This window comes from Felis catus, chromosome D3 (assembly GCF_018350175.1).
Source record: "Felis catus isolate Fca126 chromosome D3, F.catus_Fca126_mat1.0, whole genome shotgun sequence".
NCBI classification, from domain to species: Eukaryota; Metazoa; Chordata; class Mammalia; order Carnivora; family Felidae; genus Felis; species Felis catus.
Genome location: NC_058379.1, coordinates 20,943,729 through 20,958,815, shown reverse-complemented (window position 1 = coordinate 20,958,815; position 15,087 = coordinate 20,943,729). Strand labels below are relative to the sequence as shown.

General features: G+C 39.6%; 1 protein-coding gene and 1 long non-coding RNA gene across 2 annotated transcripts in view; one reads left to right on the top strand and one right to left on the bottom strand.

The window, feature by feature from the left end:
* The window catches only part of LOC123381303, a 28,844-nt gene extending 27,985 nt beyond the window's left edge, over positions 1–859 (top strand). Inside the window, exon 4 of the long non-coding RNA XR_006588146.1 lies at positions 747–859. This is a non-coding gene — a long non-coding RNA (uncharacterized LOC123381303). The remainder of the gene's footprint in view (positions 1–746) is intronic.
* Positions 1–3,473, bottom strand: part of LOC101100420 (solute carrier family 5 member 4) — a 39,339-nt gene extending 35,866 nt beyond the window's left edge. Inside the window, exons 1-3 of the mRNA XM_003994827.4 lie at positions 3,339–3,473; positions 2,491–2,562; positions 727–831 (exon numbers count right to left, since the gene is read on the bottom strand). Of these exons, the coding sequence (XP_003994876.3) occupies positions 727–831; positions 2,491–2,562; positions 3,339–3,473 (312 nt within the window). The remainder of the gene's footprint in view (positions 1–726; positions 832–2,490; positions 2,563–3,338) is intronic.
* Positions 3,474–15,087: the final 11,614 nt, after the last annotated feature.

Below are 15,087 nucleotides of genomic sequence, written 5' to 3'. Positions count from 1 at the left end.
AGTGTCTAATTAAGGGGACACAGCTTCTACTGGTGAAATGGCAGTAGAACAATTAAGAACTCAAACACAAAGTCTTTTAGATTCTATCTACTATCTTTAAATCATTTACTCCTTACTCAGCTCTCATGTCCTTAGCCAAGTCCCACTTGGTCAATTTCTATTCATCTATCCGAATGGATGAGTGCCATCTCCCTTAACATGTGCCAAGTCTCATCCTTCATCTAGGATAGATTCCCTCCTGTGTGAGCTCTCCCAACACTCAATGTGTGCTTCTCTCCTTGTACTTCCTATACCATAGTGAATGTGTATCTGTCTCTCCCACTGGGATATAAGCTTCTCAAAAGAAGGGATCATTGCTTTTACATGTTTTTATTCTGTGCATCTAATTCAGAGCCGGACACGTAGTGTAATAGCTCAGGAAGGAAAGAAACAAGTGAGAACTAAAAATGATCAAGGAGGTCAAGTGAAAGTGGGGGTTCAATCATATAGAAATGATATTCCTGGTGGGAATACTGCTTGAGCAAAATCTCAGAAGTAGAGAATGAGACTGGATTGTCCCAGGCAGGCGGAATGGGACCACATTCAGAGAAGACTCTGAGTTTCAAACTAGGGGTTGGTTAGAAGGAAAACTAGAAACCAAAGAAAGATATACCCTATACAGACTCCCAGAAGAACATACCTGGACAGAGTTTGGATTTAAATGAAAAAGCCTATTATGTCACTTACATTCCATTCAAATGTTGCAGTGGCGATTCCTGAAGCTGCTCCCGTCCCAGCCAGCCCCACAAAGTGGCCACTGCCGATATTACTGGCGAAGAGAGAGGCGCCCATCTGCAATCCAAGGGAACAGACTAGGGTCAGAATTAAAAGACCCAAATCAGATTTCTTTAAAGCAGGTAAATGTTGAGATTTTCCATCATACCTCTTTAAGGCAGGAATCCTGTGGGCTAAATCCAGCCAGTTACCAGTTTTTGTGTGGCTGGTAAGCTAAAAATTTTTTTTTTTACATTTTTGAATGGTTAAAAATATATAAGGAAGACTAATATTTTGTGATGTGTGAAATTATATGAAATTCAAGTTTCAGTGTTCATGAATAGTTTCATTGGGACACAGTTATGCTTGTTGGTTTTACATATTCACTATGGCTGCTTCTGTGCTACAACAGCAGAGTTGTGTGGTTGCAATGGACTGTATGGCTCATAAACTAAAATATTTACAGTCTGGCACTTTACAGAGAAGCTTGCTGACCCCTGCCTTAGGGGAACTTTAATTTATCTACCTGGGTGCTCTGGGTTGAGCCTGTCCTTGGCTAGGAACTGCCAGAGCTCCTGTTGGCCCCTTCAGTCATCCTCAAGGACTGCAAAGTTGGGTAGGAAGAAGTTCCTATGAATAATTCTGGCCTTAAGGACTCTTTTCTCACCCACCTCCTTTTATATCACATTGTCAACTGTTCTTAAGTCTCAAAGATCAAGAGAAATTTCTTGAGTAGGCAGGGATGAGCTCTAGTCCTCACAAAGCACAATTGGGGTGTAGGGTTACTGCAATGCCCATTCTTCCATTCCCATCTTTTCAGCCCTCTGTAAAGTCATCTTTTCTATTCAGACATTTGGAGCTAGGGGTTGGAATTGAACTCATTTTTGGCTATAGGATTGGTTGAGTCTTGAATGTTTCACCGAAACAGTCCTTAGAAGGCAATGCTTGATTGGACATTCCAATTAAAATCCATTTCAAGCTTGGAGGTGGTATGCTTCAACCACTCTTGCCAGGTCATTTCCCAGTCTCTGCTTCCATTCATACTATTTAGTCAGCAGATTCATGAAGGAAGAATGTACTGAGCATCCACTGTATACCCAACTGACTGCTGACACAGTATGGATTCAGAGAAGAAGATGCACTCTTTGGTGCAATGGGACTCTTGCCAAGGAGGCCAGACATAAAAACCCAGAAAGGAAGAGATCAACTGGGCAAGAGTCAAAGAGATACCACCATACACAGCATCACAGAGAACACACACATCCACTATCATAACTGTATGGATTATAAGGACTAGACAGGCTGGAATGCAGGGTGAGACTTCTCAGATGAAGCAGGGCTTGAGTTGGGTGTTGAAGGAGGAGAGCAGAGAGGGGGATGTTCATCCAAACAAGAGGGGTGGCACTAGTTTGGGTTTGGGAGCAAAGAAGGAATGTGCTGGGGATGGTAAGGAGCTTAAGGCAGAAAACTCTTGATGAGGACCAGGGAAAAAGAATATGACACAGAGATTAACTGAGTCCTCTCAAATGCCACACTATACTTGCTCTCATAATAGGTGATGTACTATCATTTACTGGAATGGCAGAATAGAACTCTGGGGTCAGGGATTTAGGAAGAGACACCAGCAAGTAGGCAACCAATGCACTTCAGAAACTATCAGCATTCCCAGTGTCTTCTTTATTTACTCTTAAACACACATATAGGAAATTTATCTCTGGGAAACTCTGGCGCACTCACCGGCCACCAGGTCATATCTCGACCAGCCAAGAAGAAGCCTCCAACAGTGCCCCGGTTGGTCTTCAGCATTGCCTAAGCAGAAAGGAAGACATGTGAGGGTCAAACACCGCAAATTCGCCCAGGATGTTACAGATGCTCTGGTCAGAATGTTCATAGTGGTCACTTTTTCAACACTGTTAAAGAGAAACATTTTCTTAGAAACTGTGATATAGCATCAATTTTAAAAGGACTTGAAAATCATAGTTTCATCGAAATGGAGGGACTTTAAGAAATCATATTCCTCAACATCTGTCCTAATTGCTGTGTTTATTTTCATTTATAAAAACAATGCAAGGTATCAGTAAATCTGTGCTTGGAAGTAATTTTGCAGCCTTACACTCATTACTAAATAGAAAGAATGAGTGTAAATGAATTAGGCATCCAACTGACTCATTTAGAAAGTGAGCAAAATTCTACTCCTGAAATCAATGTTACACTAGATGTTAACTAACTAGAGTTTAAATAAAAATTTGCAAAAAAGAAAGTGAGCAAAAAACAAAGGAAAATAAAAGATGTGAGATAATGAAAATAACATCCTTATTCATTATGCCAGGTACTGGACACGCCAAACAGAATATGTCTGAAGTTCTCACTGCTGGCTCTGGTGTTGGTAGGAGAATAAATTAACTGAGTAAATATTATTTACGTCACACATGAGACAATGGTTCTGAGAAAAGGATAATGAAATCTGACAGCTGTTAGTGTTTTCTCAGCATTGTCACATTGTTATATTACACCCTTCCCTCCCTCAGACATTTTAACCCCAAACTTGGTGCCCACCCAGAACACCCCATTGGACTCCTACATACCCACAGCCCGACAGCCATCACCACCATGAAATAGGTGACAATTACAGAGATGTCAGCAGCATTTTGGATGCGCTCTGACATTTCAGGAGGACCCAGGGTCCCAGTCATGGTGCTGGGGCTTAACGTGCTGGCCATGGCCATGGTACTTTCCCATCCCAGGGATGGCCCTTTCTTTATATAAGCTCTGGGTTAATAATCAGCCTTGAGCAGGTGGGGCACGCTATCAGAACAAACTCCTGGGCATGGGAGACCTTTAAACCTCTTCTTTGAAACTCTGAGACCCTGGTCTTCCAGCAGTCAATATTGACCTAAGTCTTATGGAAAGTGGGAATAAGCAGTGAAAGATAAGAAATGGGATAAGAATTGCAGGTCAAGAGTGGGGAGTTCACTGAAAGGAAAGATGGGTTTTTAAGATTTGACCAGGTTGAGTGGGGATTAAGGAGAGATGAAAGGGACAAGGAAAGAAGAAGGACAGAGTGAAAGGTCAAGAAAAGAGCCAAGAAGGATGGGGTGAGAGTCTTTCATGGAACAGACGATTCCTGACCAAGGAATTATATCCCTTGAAAATGAAGTTAATTGTGCATTTCATGGGTTTCAAAGCCTATATTTCTTTGAACAGGTAATCTAAGTGGGCTTTATATGACACATTAGGATCATGGTGGCCCATGTAGGAAAGGGAAGTGGCTCTACAAGCAGGGCTGTTGTGGGATGGGGCCGGTTTTGACAATGAGTGAATCAACCTAAAAGCATGTGATAGTGACTTGTATTTCTAATGAATTCCTTCTCAAAGCTGAATAATATTCCATTGGATGTATATACCATATTTTGTTTATCTGGGGACCCAGGACCCTACTGACTGCCTAAAGTTAAAAGTAAATTATTTTATTTTTTTCCCTCCATATTTTTTGTTAAAATAATGTGGTAAGATATGGATAATATAAAATTTGCCGTTGTTGCCATTTTTTAAAAGCAAGCTCCATGCCCAATGTGGGGCTTGAACTCACAATCCTGAGATCAAGAGTTGCATGCTCCACTGACTGAGCCATCCAGGGGTCCCCATTGTTGTCGTATTTTAAGTGTATAATTCATGGGTGTTAAGTACATTCTCAATGTTGTGCAACCATCACCACTATCATTTTCAGAACTTGTAATCATCCCTAACAGAAGTTCAGCACCTAATAAATAAAACTCATTCCTCCCTATTCCCAGCCTCTGGTAACCTCTGTTCTACCTTCTATAGATTAGCCTGTCCTAGGTACCTCAAATAAGTGGAATCTTATAATATTTGCCTTTATGTGTTGGATTTATTTTGCTTAGCATTATGTTTTCAAGATTCATCCATGCTGTAGCATGTATCAGCACTGGATTCCTTTGCAAAGCTGAATAATATTCCATTGCATGGATATATCACATTTTGTTTACCTATTTATCTGTTAAGGAACATTTGTGTTATTTGTACTTTTTAGATATTGTGAATACTACTGCTATGAACTTGGTGTACAAGTATCTGTTTTCCTACATCCAATTTTTTGAGTACACACCTAGAATTAGAATCACTGGGTTTTTTAAAAATTTTTTTTAACATTTATTTATTTTTGAGACAGAGAGAGACAGAGCATGAACGGGGGAGGGTCAGAGAGAGGGAGACACAGAATCCGAAACAGGCGCCAGGCTCCGAGCTGTCAGCACAGAGCCCGACGCGGGGCTCGAACTCACGGAGCGCGAGATCGTGACCTGAGCCGAAGTCGGCTGCCCAACCAACTGAGCCACCCAGGCGCCCCTAGAATCACCGGGTTTTATGATAATTCTATATTTAACATTTTAAGGAACCACCATGCTTTTTTTTACACATCATTTAACTTTCCCAGCAGCAATGCACAAGATTTCCAATTTCTCCATAAACTCACCAACATGTGTTATTTTCAGTTTTTAAAATTATAGCCATCCTTGTAGGTGTGTAGTGGTATCTCATTGTGGTTTTGATTTCTACTTTTAGTGCAACAATAATGATGTTGAACATCTTTTCATGTGCTTATTGGCTATTTGTATATATTTTTGAAGAAATGTTTATTCAAGTCTTCTGCTCATTTTAGAATTGGATTGTTTGTTTTTGTTTTTGTTGTTGAAAATGTAGGAGTTCTTTAGATATTCTGGATGTTAATCTCTCATCAGAGAGTTTGAAAGCAGTTTTTTCCCATTCCATGGATTGTATTTTATTTCCTATGATAGTGTCTTTTGCACAAAATTTTTAATTATAGTGAAGTTCAGTTTTTCTTATTTTTTTCTTTTTTTGCTTGTGCTATTAGTGTCATATTCAAGAAATCATCACCAAGCCAATGACAAAAATTTTACCCTATGTATTATAGTTCTAGTTCTTAGATCTAGAATATGATCTAATTTTTGAACATGATGTAAGGCAAGGGTCCAATTTCATGTGCATATCCAGTTCTTGAGCATTATTTATTGAAGACTTTTTTTCCCCTGTTGAGTGACCTTTTACCCTTATAAAAAATAATTTAGGGGGTGCCTGGGTGGCGCAGTCGGTTGAGCGTCCGACTTCAGCCAGGTCACGATCTCGCGGTCCGTGAGTTCGAGCCCCGCGTCAGGCTCTGGGCTGATGGCTCGGAGCCTGGAGCCTGCTTCCAATTCTGTGTCTCCCTCTCTCTCTGCCCCTCCCCCATTCATGCTCTGTCTCTCTCTGTCCCAAAAAAAAAAAAAAAAAACGTTGAAAAAAAAATAATTTAGTGCCACAAACAAGGTTTTTTTTTTCTTTTTTCCCCTGGGATCTTTTTCTTTTCTATTGTTCTGTATGTTTGTTCTTAAGCCAGTACCACATTGTTTTGATTACTGTAGGTGGGTTTGTAGTAAGTTTTGAAACACAAAGTGTGAGACCTCCAAGGTCTCCCTTTTAAAGTTTATTTATTTATTTTGAGAGAGACAGGGAGAGAGGGAGAGACAGAATCCCAAGCAGGCTCTGCACCACCAGCGTGGAGCCCCGTGTGGGGCTCAAATCCACGAACCAAACCATGAAATCATGACCTGAGCTGAAATCAAGAGTCAGAGCCTTAACAGACTGAGCTACCCAGGTTCCCCAGTTCTCTATTTTTAAGAATCTTTCATGGTTTGTTTCCTCTTTCTTTTAGGGGCATCTGGGTGGCTCAGTCAGTTAAGCATCTGACTTCGGCCCAGGTCATGATCTCACAGTTTGTGAGTTTGAGCCCCGCATCAGGCTCTGTGCTGACAGCTTGGAGCTTGGAGCCTGGAGCCTGCTTCTGACTCTGTGTCTCCCTCTCTCTCTCTCTGTCCCTCCCCCCGCTCATGCTCATACTCTGTCAAAAATAAATTAAAAAAAATTAAATTCTAGTAAACATACAGTGTAGTATTGGTTTCAGGAGTAGAACATAGTGATTCATCACTTACATATAACACCAAGTGCTCATCCCAAGTGCCCTACTTAATGACGTCACCCATTTAGCCCCTCCTCCCACCCACCTCCTCTCCATGAACCCTCAGTTTGTTCTCTGTATTTAAGAATCTCTTATGGTCTGCCTCTCTCTGTTTTTACCTTAATTTTCCTTCACTTCCCCTATATTCATCTGTTTTGTTTCTTAAATTCCACATATAAATGAAATCATACTATATTTGTTTTTCTCTGACTGACTTATTTCACTCAGCCTAATACACTCTAGTTGCATCCATGTTGTTGCAAATGGTAAGATTTCATTCTTTTTGATCGCTGAGCAATATTCCATTGTGTATATATACCACATCTTCTTTACCTATTCATTAGTCAATGGACATTTGGGCTCTTTCCATAATTTGGCTATTGTTGATAGTGCTGCTATAAACATTGGGTTGCATGTGCCCCTTCGAATCAACATTTTTGTATTCTTTGGAGAAATACTTAGTAGTGCAATTGCTGAGTCATAGGGTAGTTCTATTTAAAATTTTTTGAGGAACCTTCATACTGTTCTTCAGAGTGGCTACAACAGTTTGCATTCCCACTAACAGTGCAAAAATGTTCCTCTTTCTCCACATCCTTGCCAACATCTGTTGTTTCCTGAGTTGTTAATTTTAGCCATTCTAACAGGTGTGAAGTGATATCTCATTGTGCTTTTGATTAGTATTCTCTGATAATGAGTGATGTTGAGCATCTTTTCATGTGTCTGCTAGCCCTCTGGGTGTCTTCTTTGGAAAAGTGTCTATTCATGTCTTCTGCCCATTTCTTCACTGGATTTTTTGTTTTTGGGTGTTGAGTTTTCTCAGTTCTCTATAGATTGTGGATACCAACCCTTTATCTGATATGTCATTTGCAAATATCTTCTCCCATTCCATTGGCTGCCTTTTAGTTTTGTTTATTGTTTTCTTCACCCTGAAGAGGTTTTTATCTTGATGAGATCCCAATAGTTCATTTTTGCTTTTGTTTCTCTTGCCTCCAATGACATGTCTAGTAAGAAATTGCTGTGGCTGAGGTCTAAAAGGTTGCTGCCTGTTTTCTCCTATAGGATTTTGATGATTTTTTGTCTTACATTTAAGTTTTTAATCCATTTTGAATTTATTTTTTGTATGGTATAAGAATGTGGTCCAGTATCATTCTTCTGCATGTCACTGTCCAGTTTTCCCAGCATCATTTGCTGAAGAGACTGTATTTTTTTCCATTGGATATTCTTTCCTGCTTTGCTGAATATTAGTTGGCCATACATTTGTGGGTCCATTTCTGGGTTTTATGTTCTGTTCCATTGATCTATGTGCCATTTTTGTGCCAGTATCATACTGTCTTCATGACTACAGCTTTGTAATAGAGCTTGAAGTCTGGAACTGTGATGCCTCCAGCTTTGGTTTTCTTTTTTAACATTACTTTGGTTATTTGGAGTCTTTTCTGGTTTCATCAAATTTTAGAATTGTTCTAGTTCTGTGAAGAATGCTGGTATTATTTTCATATGTATTGTATTGAATACGTAGATTCCTTTGGGTAATATGACATTTTATTTTATTTTATTTTATTTTTTTATTTTATTAAAAAATTTGTTTAATTCTTATTTATTTTTGAGAGAGACAGAGACAGAATGTGAGTGGGTTAAGGGCAGAGAGAGACACACACACACACACATAATCCAAAGCAGGTTCCAGGCTCCAAGCTGTCAGCACAGAGCCTGACACGGGGCTTGAACTCACGAGCTGTGAGATCATGACCTGAGCCGAAGTTGGACGCTCAACCGACTGAGCCACCCAGGTGCCCCTAGACATTTTAATAATATTTCTTCTTCAGATCCATGAGCATGGATTGTTTTTTCCATATTTTGTGACTTCTTCAATTTCTTTATAAGCTTTCTATAGTTTTCAGTATACAGATCTTTTACCGCTTTTGTTAAGTTTACTCCTAAGTATCTTATGGTTTTTGGTACAATTATAAATGGGATTAATTCCTTGATATCTCTTTCTGCTGCTTCATTATTGATGTATAGAAATGCAACTGATTTCTATATGTTGATTTTATATCCTGAGACTTTGTGGAATTTATGTATCAGCTCTGGCAGTTTTTTGGTGGAGTCATTTGAGTTTTCCACATAGAGTATTGTTTGTCTGGGAAGAGTGAAAATTTGACTTCTTCCTTACCAATTTGGATGCCTTTTATTTCTTTTTGTTGTCTGATTGCTGAGGCTAGGACTTCCAGTACTATGTTGAACAACAGTGGTGAGAGTGGATATCCCTGTCATGCTCCTGAACTTAGGGAGGTCTTTCTATCCCTACTTTCTTGAGGGTTTTTATCAAGAGTGGTTGCTGTATTTTGTCAAATGCTTTTTCTGCATCTATTGAGAGGATCATATGGTTCTTATCCTTTCTTTTATTAATGTGGTGTATCACATTGATTTATTTGCAAATATTGAACCACCCCTGAAGCCCAGGAGTAAATCCCACTTGATCATGGTGAATAACTCTTTTAAAGTACTGTTGAATTCCATTTTCTAGTATTTTGTTGAGAATTTTTGCAACCATGTCCATTAGGGATATTGCCTTGTAATTCTCCTTTTTTATGGGGTCTTTGTCTGGTTTTGGAATCAAGGTGATGCTGGCTGTGTAGAATGAGTTTGAAAGTTTCCTTCTATTTGTATTTTTTTTTGGAACCGTTGAGAAGAATAGGTATTAACTTTTTAAATGTCTGGTAGAAATCCCCTGGGAAGCCATCTGGCCCAGGACTCTTAACTGTTGGGAGATTCTTGCTCAGTGTTCTAATTTCTTTGCTGATTATGGATCTGTTCAAATTTTCTATTTCTGCCAGTTTCAGTTTTGGTAGTGTGTGAGTTTCTAGGAATTTGTCCAGTTCTTCCAGATTGCCCAGTTTGTTTGCAAGTTATTTTCATAGTATTCTCTTACAAATGTTTTTATACTGTGGCGTTGGTTGTGATCTCTCCTCTTTCATTCACTCATGATTTTATCTATTTGGGTTATTTTCTCTTTTTGATAAGTCTGGCTTGGAGTTTATAAATTTTGTTTATTCTTTCAAAAAACCAGCTCCTAGTTTCGTTGATCTGTTCTACTGGTTTTTGTTTGTTTGTTTTTGTTGTTTCTCCATCTATTGTTTATTTCTGCTCTAATCTTTATTATTTCTCTTCTTCTGCTGGCTTTTGGGTTTATTTGCTGTTCCTTTTCTAACTCCTTTAGGTTTAAGGTTAAGTTGTGTTTTGCGGACCTTTCTTGCTTCTTGAGATGGGCCTAAATTGCAATGTACTTTCCTCTTTGGACTGCCTTTGCTGTATTCCAAAGGGTTTGGACTGTCATATTTTTATTTTCATAGGCTTCTCTGTATTTTTTATTTCTTCTTTAATTTTTTGTTTAACCCATTTATTCTTTAGTATGATGTTCTTTAACTTCCATGTATTTGAGGGCTTTCCAATTTTTTTCTTGTGGTTGACTTCAAGTTTCATAGTGTTGTATTCTGAAATTATGCATGGTATGATTTCAATATTTTTGTATCTGTTGAGGGCTGATTTGTGAGCCAGCATGTGATCTATTCTGGAGAATGTTCCATATGCACTTGAGAATAATGTGTATTCTGCTGCTTTAAGATTAATGTTTTGAATATATCTGTTAAGTCCATCTGGTCCAGTGTGTCATTCAAAGCCATTGTTTCCTTGTTGATTTTCTGCTTAGATGATCTGTCCATTGCTGTTAGTGGGGTGTTAAAGTCCCCTAATATTGGGGTACTTGGGCAGCTCAGTCGATTAAGCGTCCAACTTCGGCTAAGGTCATGATCTCATGGTTCATGGGTTTGAGCCCCCTGTTGGGCCCTGTGCTGACAGCTAAGAGTCTGGAGCCTGCTTTGGATTCTGGGTCTCCTTGTCTCTCTGCCCCTCCTCCGTGCATGCTCTGTCTCTCAAAATAAATAAACGTTAAAAAAAGTCCACTACTATTATTGTATTACTGTCATGGGTTTATTTATGTTTGTTATTAATTGATTTATATATTTGGGTGGCCCAAGATGGGGCATAAATATTTACAATTAAGGTTTATAAATTTTGTTTATTCTTTAAAAAAAAATAGTTTTTATCTTCTTGATCCATAGACCCCTTAATTATGATATAATGCCCTTCTTTGTCTTGTTATAGTCTTGGGTTTACAATCTAGTTTGTCTGATACAAGTATGGTTCCTCTGGCTTTCTTTTGCTGTCCATTAGCATGATAGGTGGTTCTCCATCTCCTCCCTTTCAACCTGCCAATGTGCTTATGTCTAAAATGAGTCTCTTGCAGGCAGCATATATATGGTCTTGTTTTTTCAATCCATTCTGATACCCTATGCCTTTTGATTCAAGCATTTAGTCCATTTACATTCAGGGTGATTAGTGCCATAGCATTACCTATAAATTTGGTGTTTCTGGTGATGTTCTCTGTTCCTTTTGGTCTTTTTTTCCCCTCCCAGTCAAAGGGTTCCCCTTTAATATTTCTTACAAGGCTGATTTAGTGATCATAAACTCTTAGTTTTTTGTTTGTCTGGGAAACTCTTTATCTCTCCTCTATTCTGAATGACAGCCTGCTGGATAAAGAATTCTGAGCTGCATACTTTTCCCATTCAGCATATTGAGTATATCCTGCTACTCTCTTCTGGCCTGCCAAGTTTCTGTGGACAAATCTGCTGTGAAACTGATGTCTTCCCTTGTAGGTTAAAGACTCTTTTCCCTTGCTACTTTCAGGATCCTTTCCTAATCTTTGTATTTTGTGAATTTGACTATGATATGTCTTGGTGATGGCTGCCTTTTGTTGAATTTAATGGGAGTTCTCTATGCTTCTTGGATTTTGATGTCTGTGCCCTTCCATAGATTAGGGATGTTTTCAGCTATAATTTTCTCACACAAACCTTCTGCCCCCTTTTCTCTCTCTTCATCTTCTGGGACACCTATGATATGAATGTTTTTTTCATTTTAATAAGTCACTGAGTTCCCTAAGTCTATCTTTGGGATCCATTACCTTTTTTTCCTCCTTCTTTTCAGCTTCATTATTTTCCATAATTTTATCTCTTACATCACTAATTCACTCCTCTCCTTTGCCCATCCTCACTGTCATGGCATCCATTCCCATTTGCATCTTGGTTATAGAATTTCAGCCTGACTGGATTTTAGTTTTCATCTCTGCAGTAAGGGATTCTGTACTGTGTTCTATGCTTTTTCCAAGCCCAGCTAGAATTCTTATGATTGTTTTAAATTCTAGTTCAGACATCTTACCTTTAACTGTCTTGATTAAAACCCTGGCCATCATTTCTTCCTTTTCTTTCTTTTGAGGTGAATTTCTTCATCTTGTTATTTTGGAAGAAGAGAGAAAAAAGTAATAAAATGAAATAAAAATTTAAAAAAACACATAAAGGAAACTAGATATTAGATGTGTTTTGGTCTGTTTGTTAAGAGAAGCTTGATAGGAAAAAGAGAAAAGAGCAAAAGAAATAAAATAAATAAAAGTAACATTAAATTAAATAAAAAAATTTGCTTTTTCTGTATCGAAGAAGAAAAACCACAAAACACAACAGAAAAAAAAAACAGAAGAAAAAATAAAACAAAACAAAACAAACAAAAAACCCGAGACAAACAAACAAACAATCCCAAATAAACCTAGATCCAGTTTCTCCTAGAGCTGAAACTTTGCAGCACTCGATGATCAGTAAGCTTAGTGCATGGAAGGGGTTTGTGCTGGTTCTGGGGAAGGAGTCTGCTGCTCTGATTCTCAGGGGGACTTGCCTTAATGGAGAGGTACCTAGAGGGCTCAGCGAGGTGTGGCTTGGTGTAACATCTCCTCTTCCATTTGGTAGCACTGCTTAACTCACTGGGGTGGACCAGTGCTGTTGGGTTAGGGGTGATAATGGCTTTGTCCCACTCTCTAGTCTCTAGAGTGGGAAGTTCATACAGACCTGTGATCCATCACCCTTCCTGTGTCCCTGGCTTCCATCAGCTCCCCACCTTCCCTTTATCAGTGTCTGAGCTGTCCACCTGCCAGGTGGTGCCTCCCTCCAGAGTTTTATCTCAGGTGTGGCTGTGTTTCAAAACCCCACACTTTGGCAAATCAAAACAGACAGCTGGTTCCAGGGTTTGCTGTCCTGAGCTGCATTTTTGTTCCTATATGGATAAATGGGGCAGCTGTATGGTGCTCACTATTCTTTTGCCTGTGGGGAGACCATATCATCCCTACCAAATGCACTCTAAGCAGAGGAACCACTTCTCCCTGGGTGACCTAGGGGGATCTTCAGACCATGCTCCCCATTCTGTCACTGTAGCACTGCCAGGTGCTGACCTCCAAAACTTCAGACTCTGCACTCCAAAACTTCAGTTTGCCAAAAAACTGGAAGTATTGAAATCTTTTCCTTTCTCTCTGCCAGTGGTTTGGGGAAAAGTTTTCTTGCGTGTCCCTGCACTTGTTTTCACTCTTTCTAACTACTTTCAGGGGGAGTCTTTTTCTTGCATGGACCGGATGACCTGCTCAATCTCCTCCTCCCTCTTTCTCCTTTCTGTGAAAAGGGCTCCCCCAACTCCGTGGCACCAGGGATCCTCTCTTCCATTTCACCTCTCTGCACCCCATACCTGCCACATTCTCTCTCTCAAATTATGCAGATTTTTCTGTTAATCTTCAGATCAATTTCCTAGGTGTTCAAAATGTTTTGATGTTGATCTAGCTGTGTTTGAGGGACAAGAAAAACCCAGGGTCCTCTTACTATTCCCCATCTTAACTCCTCCCTAGGTCCATTTCTGACCATTTAAATGCAGGATAAGGTGTAAGACTGATGAAATGTAAGCCTCAATAAGAGCCAAGTGGAAAATCTAATAGATCCTGATTCAGGAGAATAAGAGTAGAGCTAAATTATCTAACCCTTATTTTAACACAGAAGAAGCTCCTGCCCAATTCTGTTTCACTAGAAAAAAAATTAAGCTTGGCTTCAGAATAAGGCAAGAATATGTCACTTTTTAGAGACCCTAAGAGCCCAGGGTCTGAAACCTTCATGTGAGGTATGAGAATACACAAGAAATAAAGGATGTGGTAAGCTCTCATAAATTGATGCATATTCATAACTTCCATTTACCCATCAAGTTAACCCATTAAATTAACTTTGTTGAAAGAAAGCAATGGTTTCCTTTAGATCATTTTTTTTCTGTCTGAGTAAGAAGTTTCTGTTGGGTACACATCGCCTTCCACCTAAAGGCCTGGAGTTTTGATCATTTGGGCCCCCACTTTATCCTGGGGGAAGAGTGGAGTCTGAAGGTGTAGCTTCCCTGCCTTTTGAAGCCTTTGCTACTCCAGACTATGTGGCTTCAGCCTCCCTCATTCCCACCACTGTGCATTCACATACTTATATACTCTCATCTCAGGCCCAAGGCCAGAGGGAAGAAGGAGGAGGAGAGAATCTGATATGAAGAGACCTCAGAGACCTTTGGGTCTATAGTTCCTGTTGACCAGACTGAAAAATTAATAAAGTAATCTTTGGGCCATCCAAAAGAAAAGCAAATTCTTCTGCTTTCCTTGGGAGATCTACATGGAAGAGTTGGTTTGAAAACTATTTTTGTATATGTGTGAGTCTGGGTTAGCATTTGGGGATGGTTCCATCCACCTCCTGTGTCCTCATCTCCCTGCTACAGCTACAGTGGCCTTCTGTCTGTCACCTGTCCTATCACTGGTATATACTAGACTTTCCTTAAACAATTGCTTACTGAATTAATGAATGCTAAGAACCCTGGAAAGTGGGCTATTTTCACACCTTTCCCATAGGAGGAGAAAATAGAGTCCCTGCAGCCCTGATCCTTCCCTGAGTTTTACTCCCATATTTCCACTGAATGCTACCAGGTTCCATAAATCAACAAGTACAAAACCAGACTCATCACTGACTTTCTCAATTTTACTGTTTCCCAAATGTTTCCCATATCAGTCATGATCTCACAACCTCACCACTATTGATATTTTGGGCTGGATAATTTTTTTGTTGTGGGAGGCTGCCTTGTGCATTGTGGGATGTTAACAGCATTCCCAGCTACTATCCACTGGATGCCATTAGCAACCCCTCCTCCTACCCCCAAGCATGACAGCCAAAAATGTCTATGATCATTGTCAAAAGTCCCCTGGGGGACAAAATCACCTCTGGTTTAGAGTCATTGGCACCGTCACTCAAACCCACCACCTTAGTTAACTTCAAACTTAATTAGCTTTTTCTCACCCACCAGATCCATGTAGTCACCAGCTGGGTAGATTCTACTCCTAATCACATTCCAAACTCATCTCT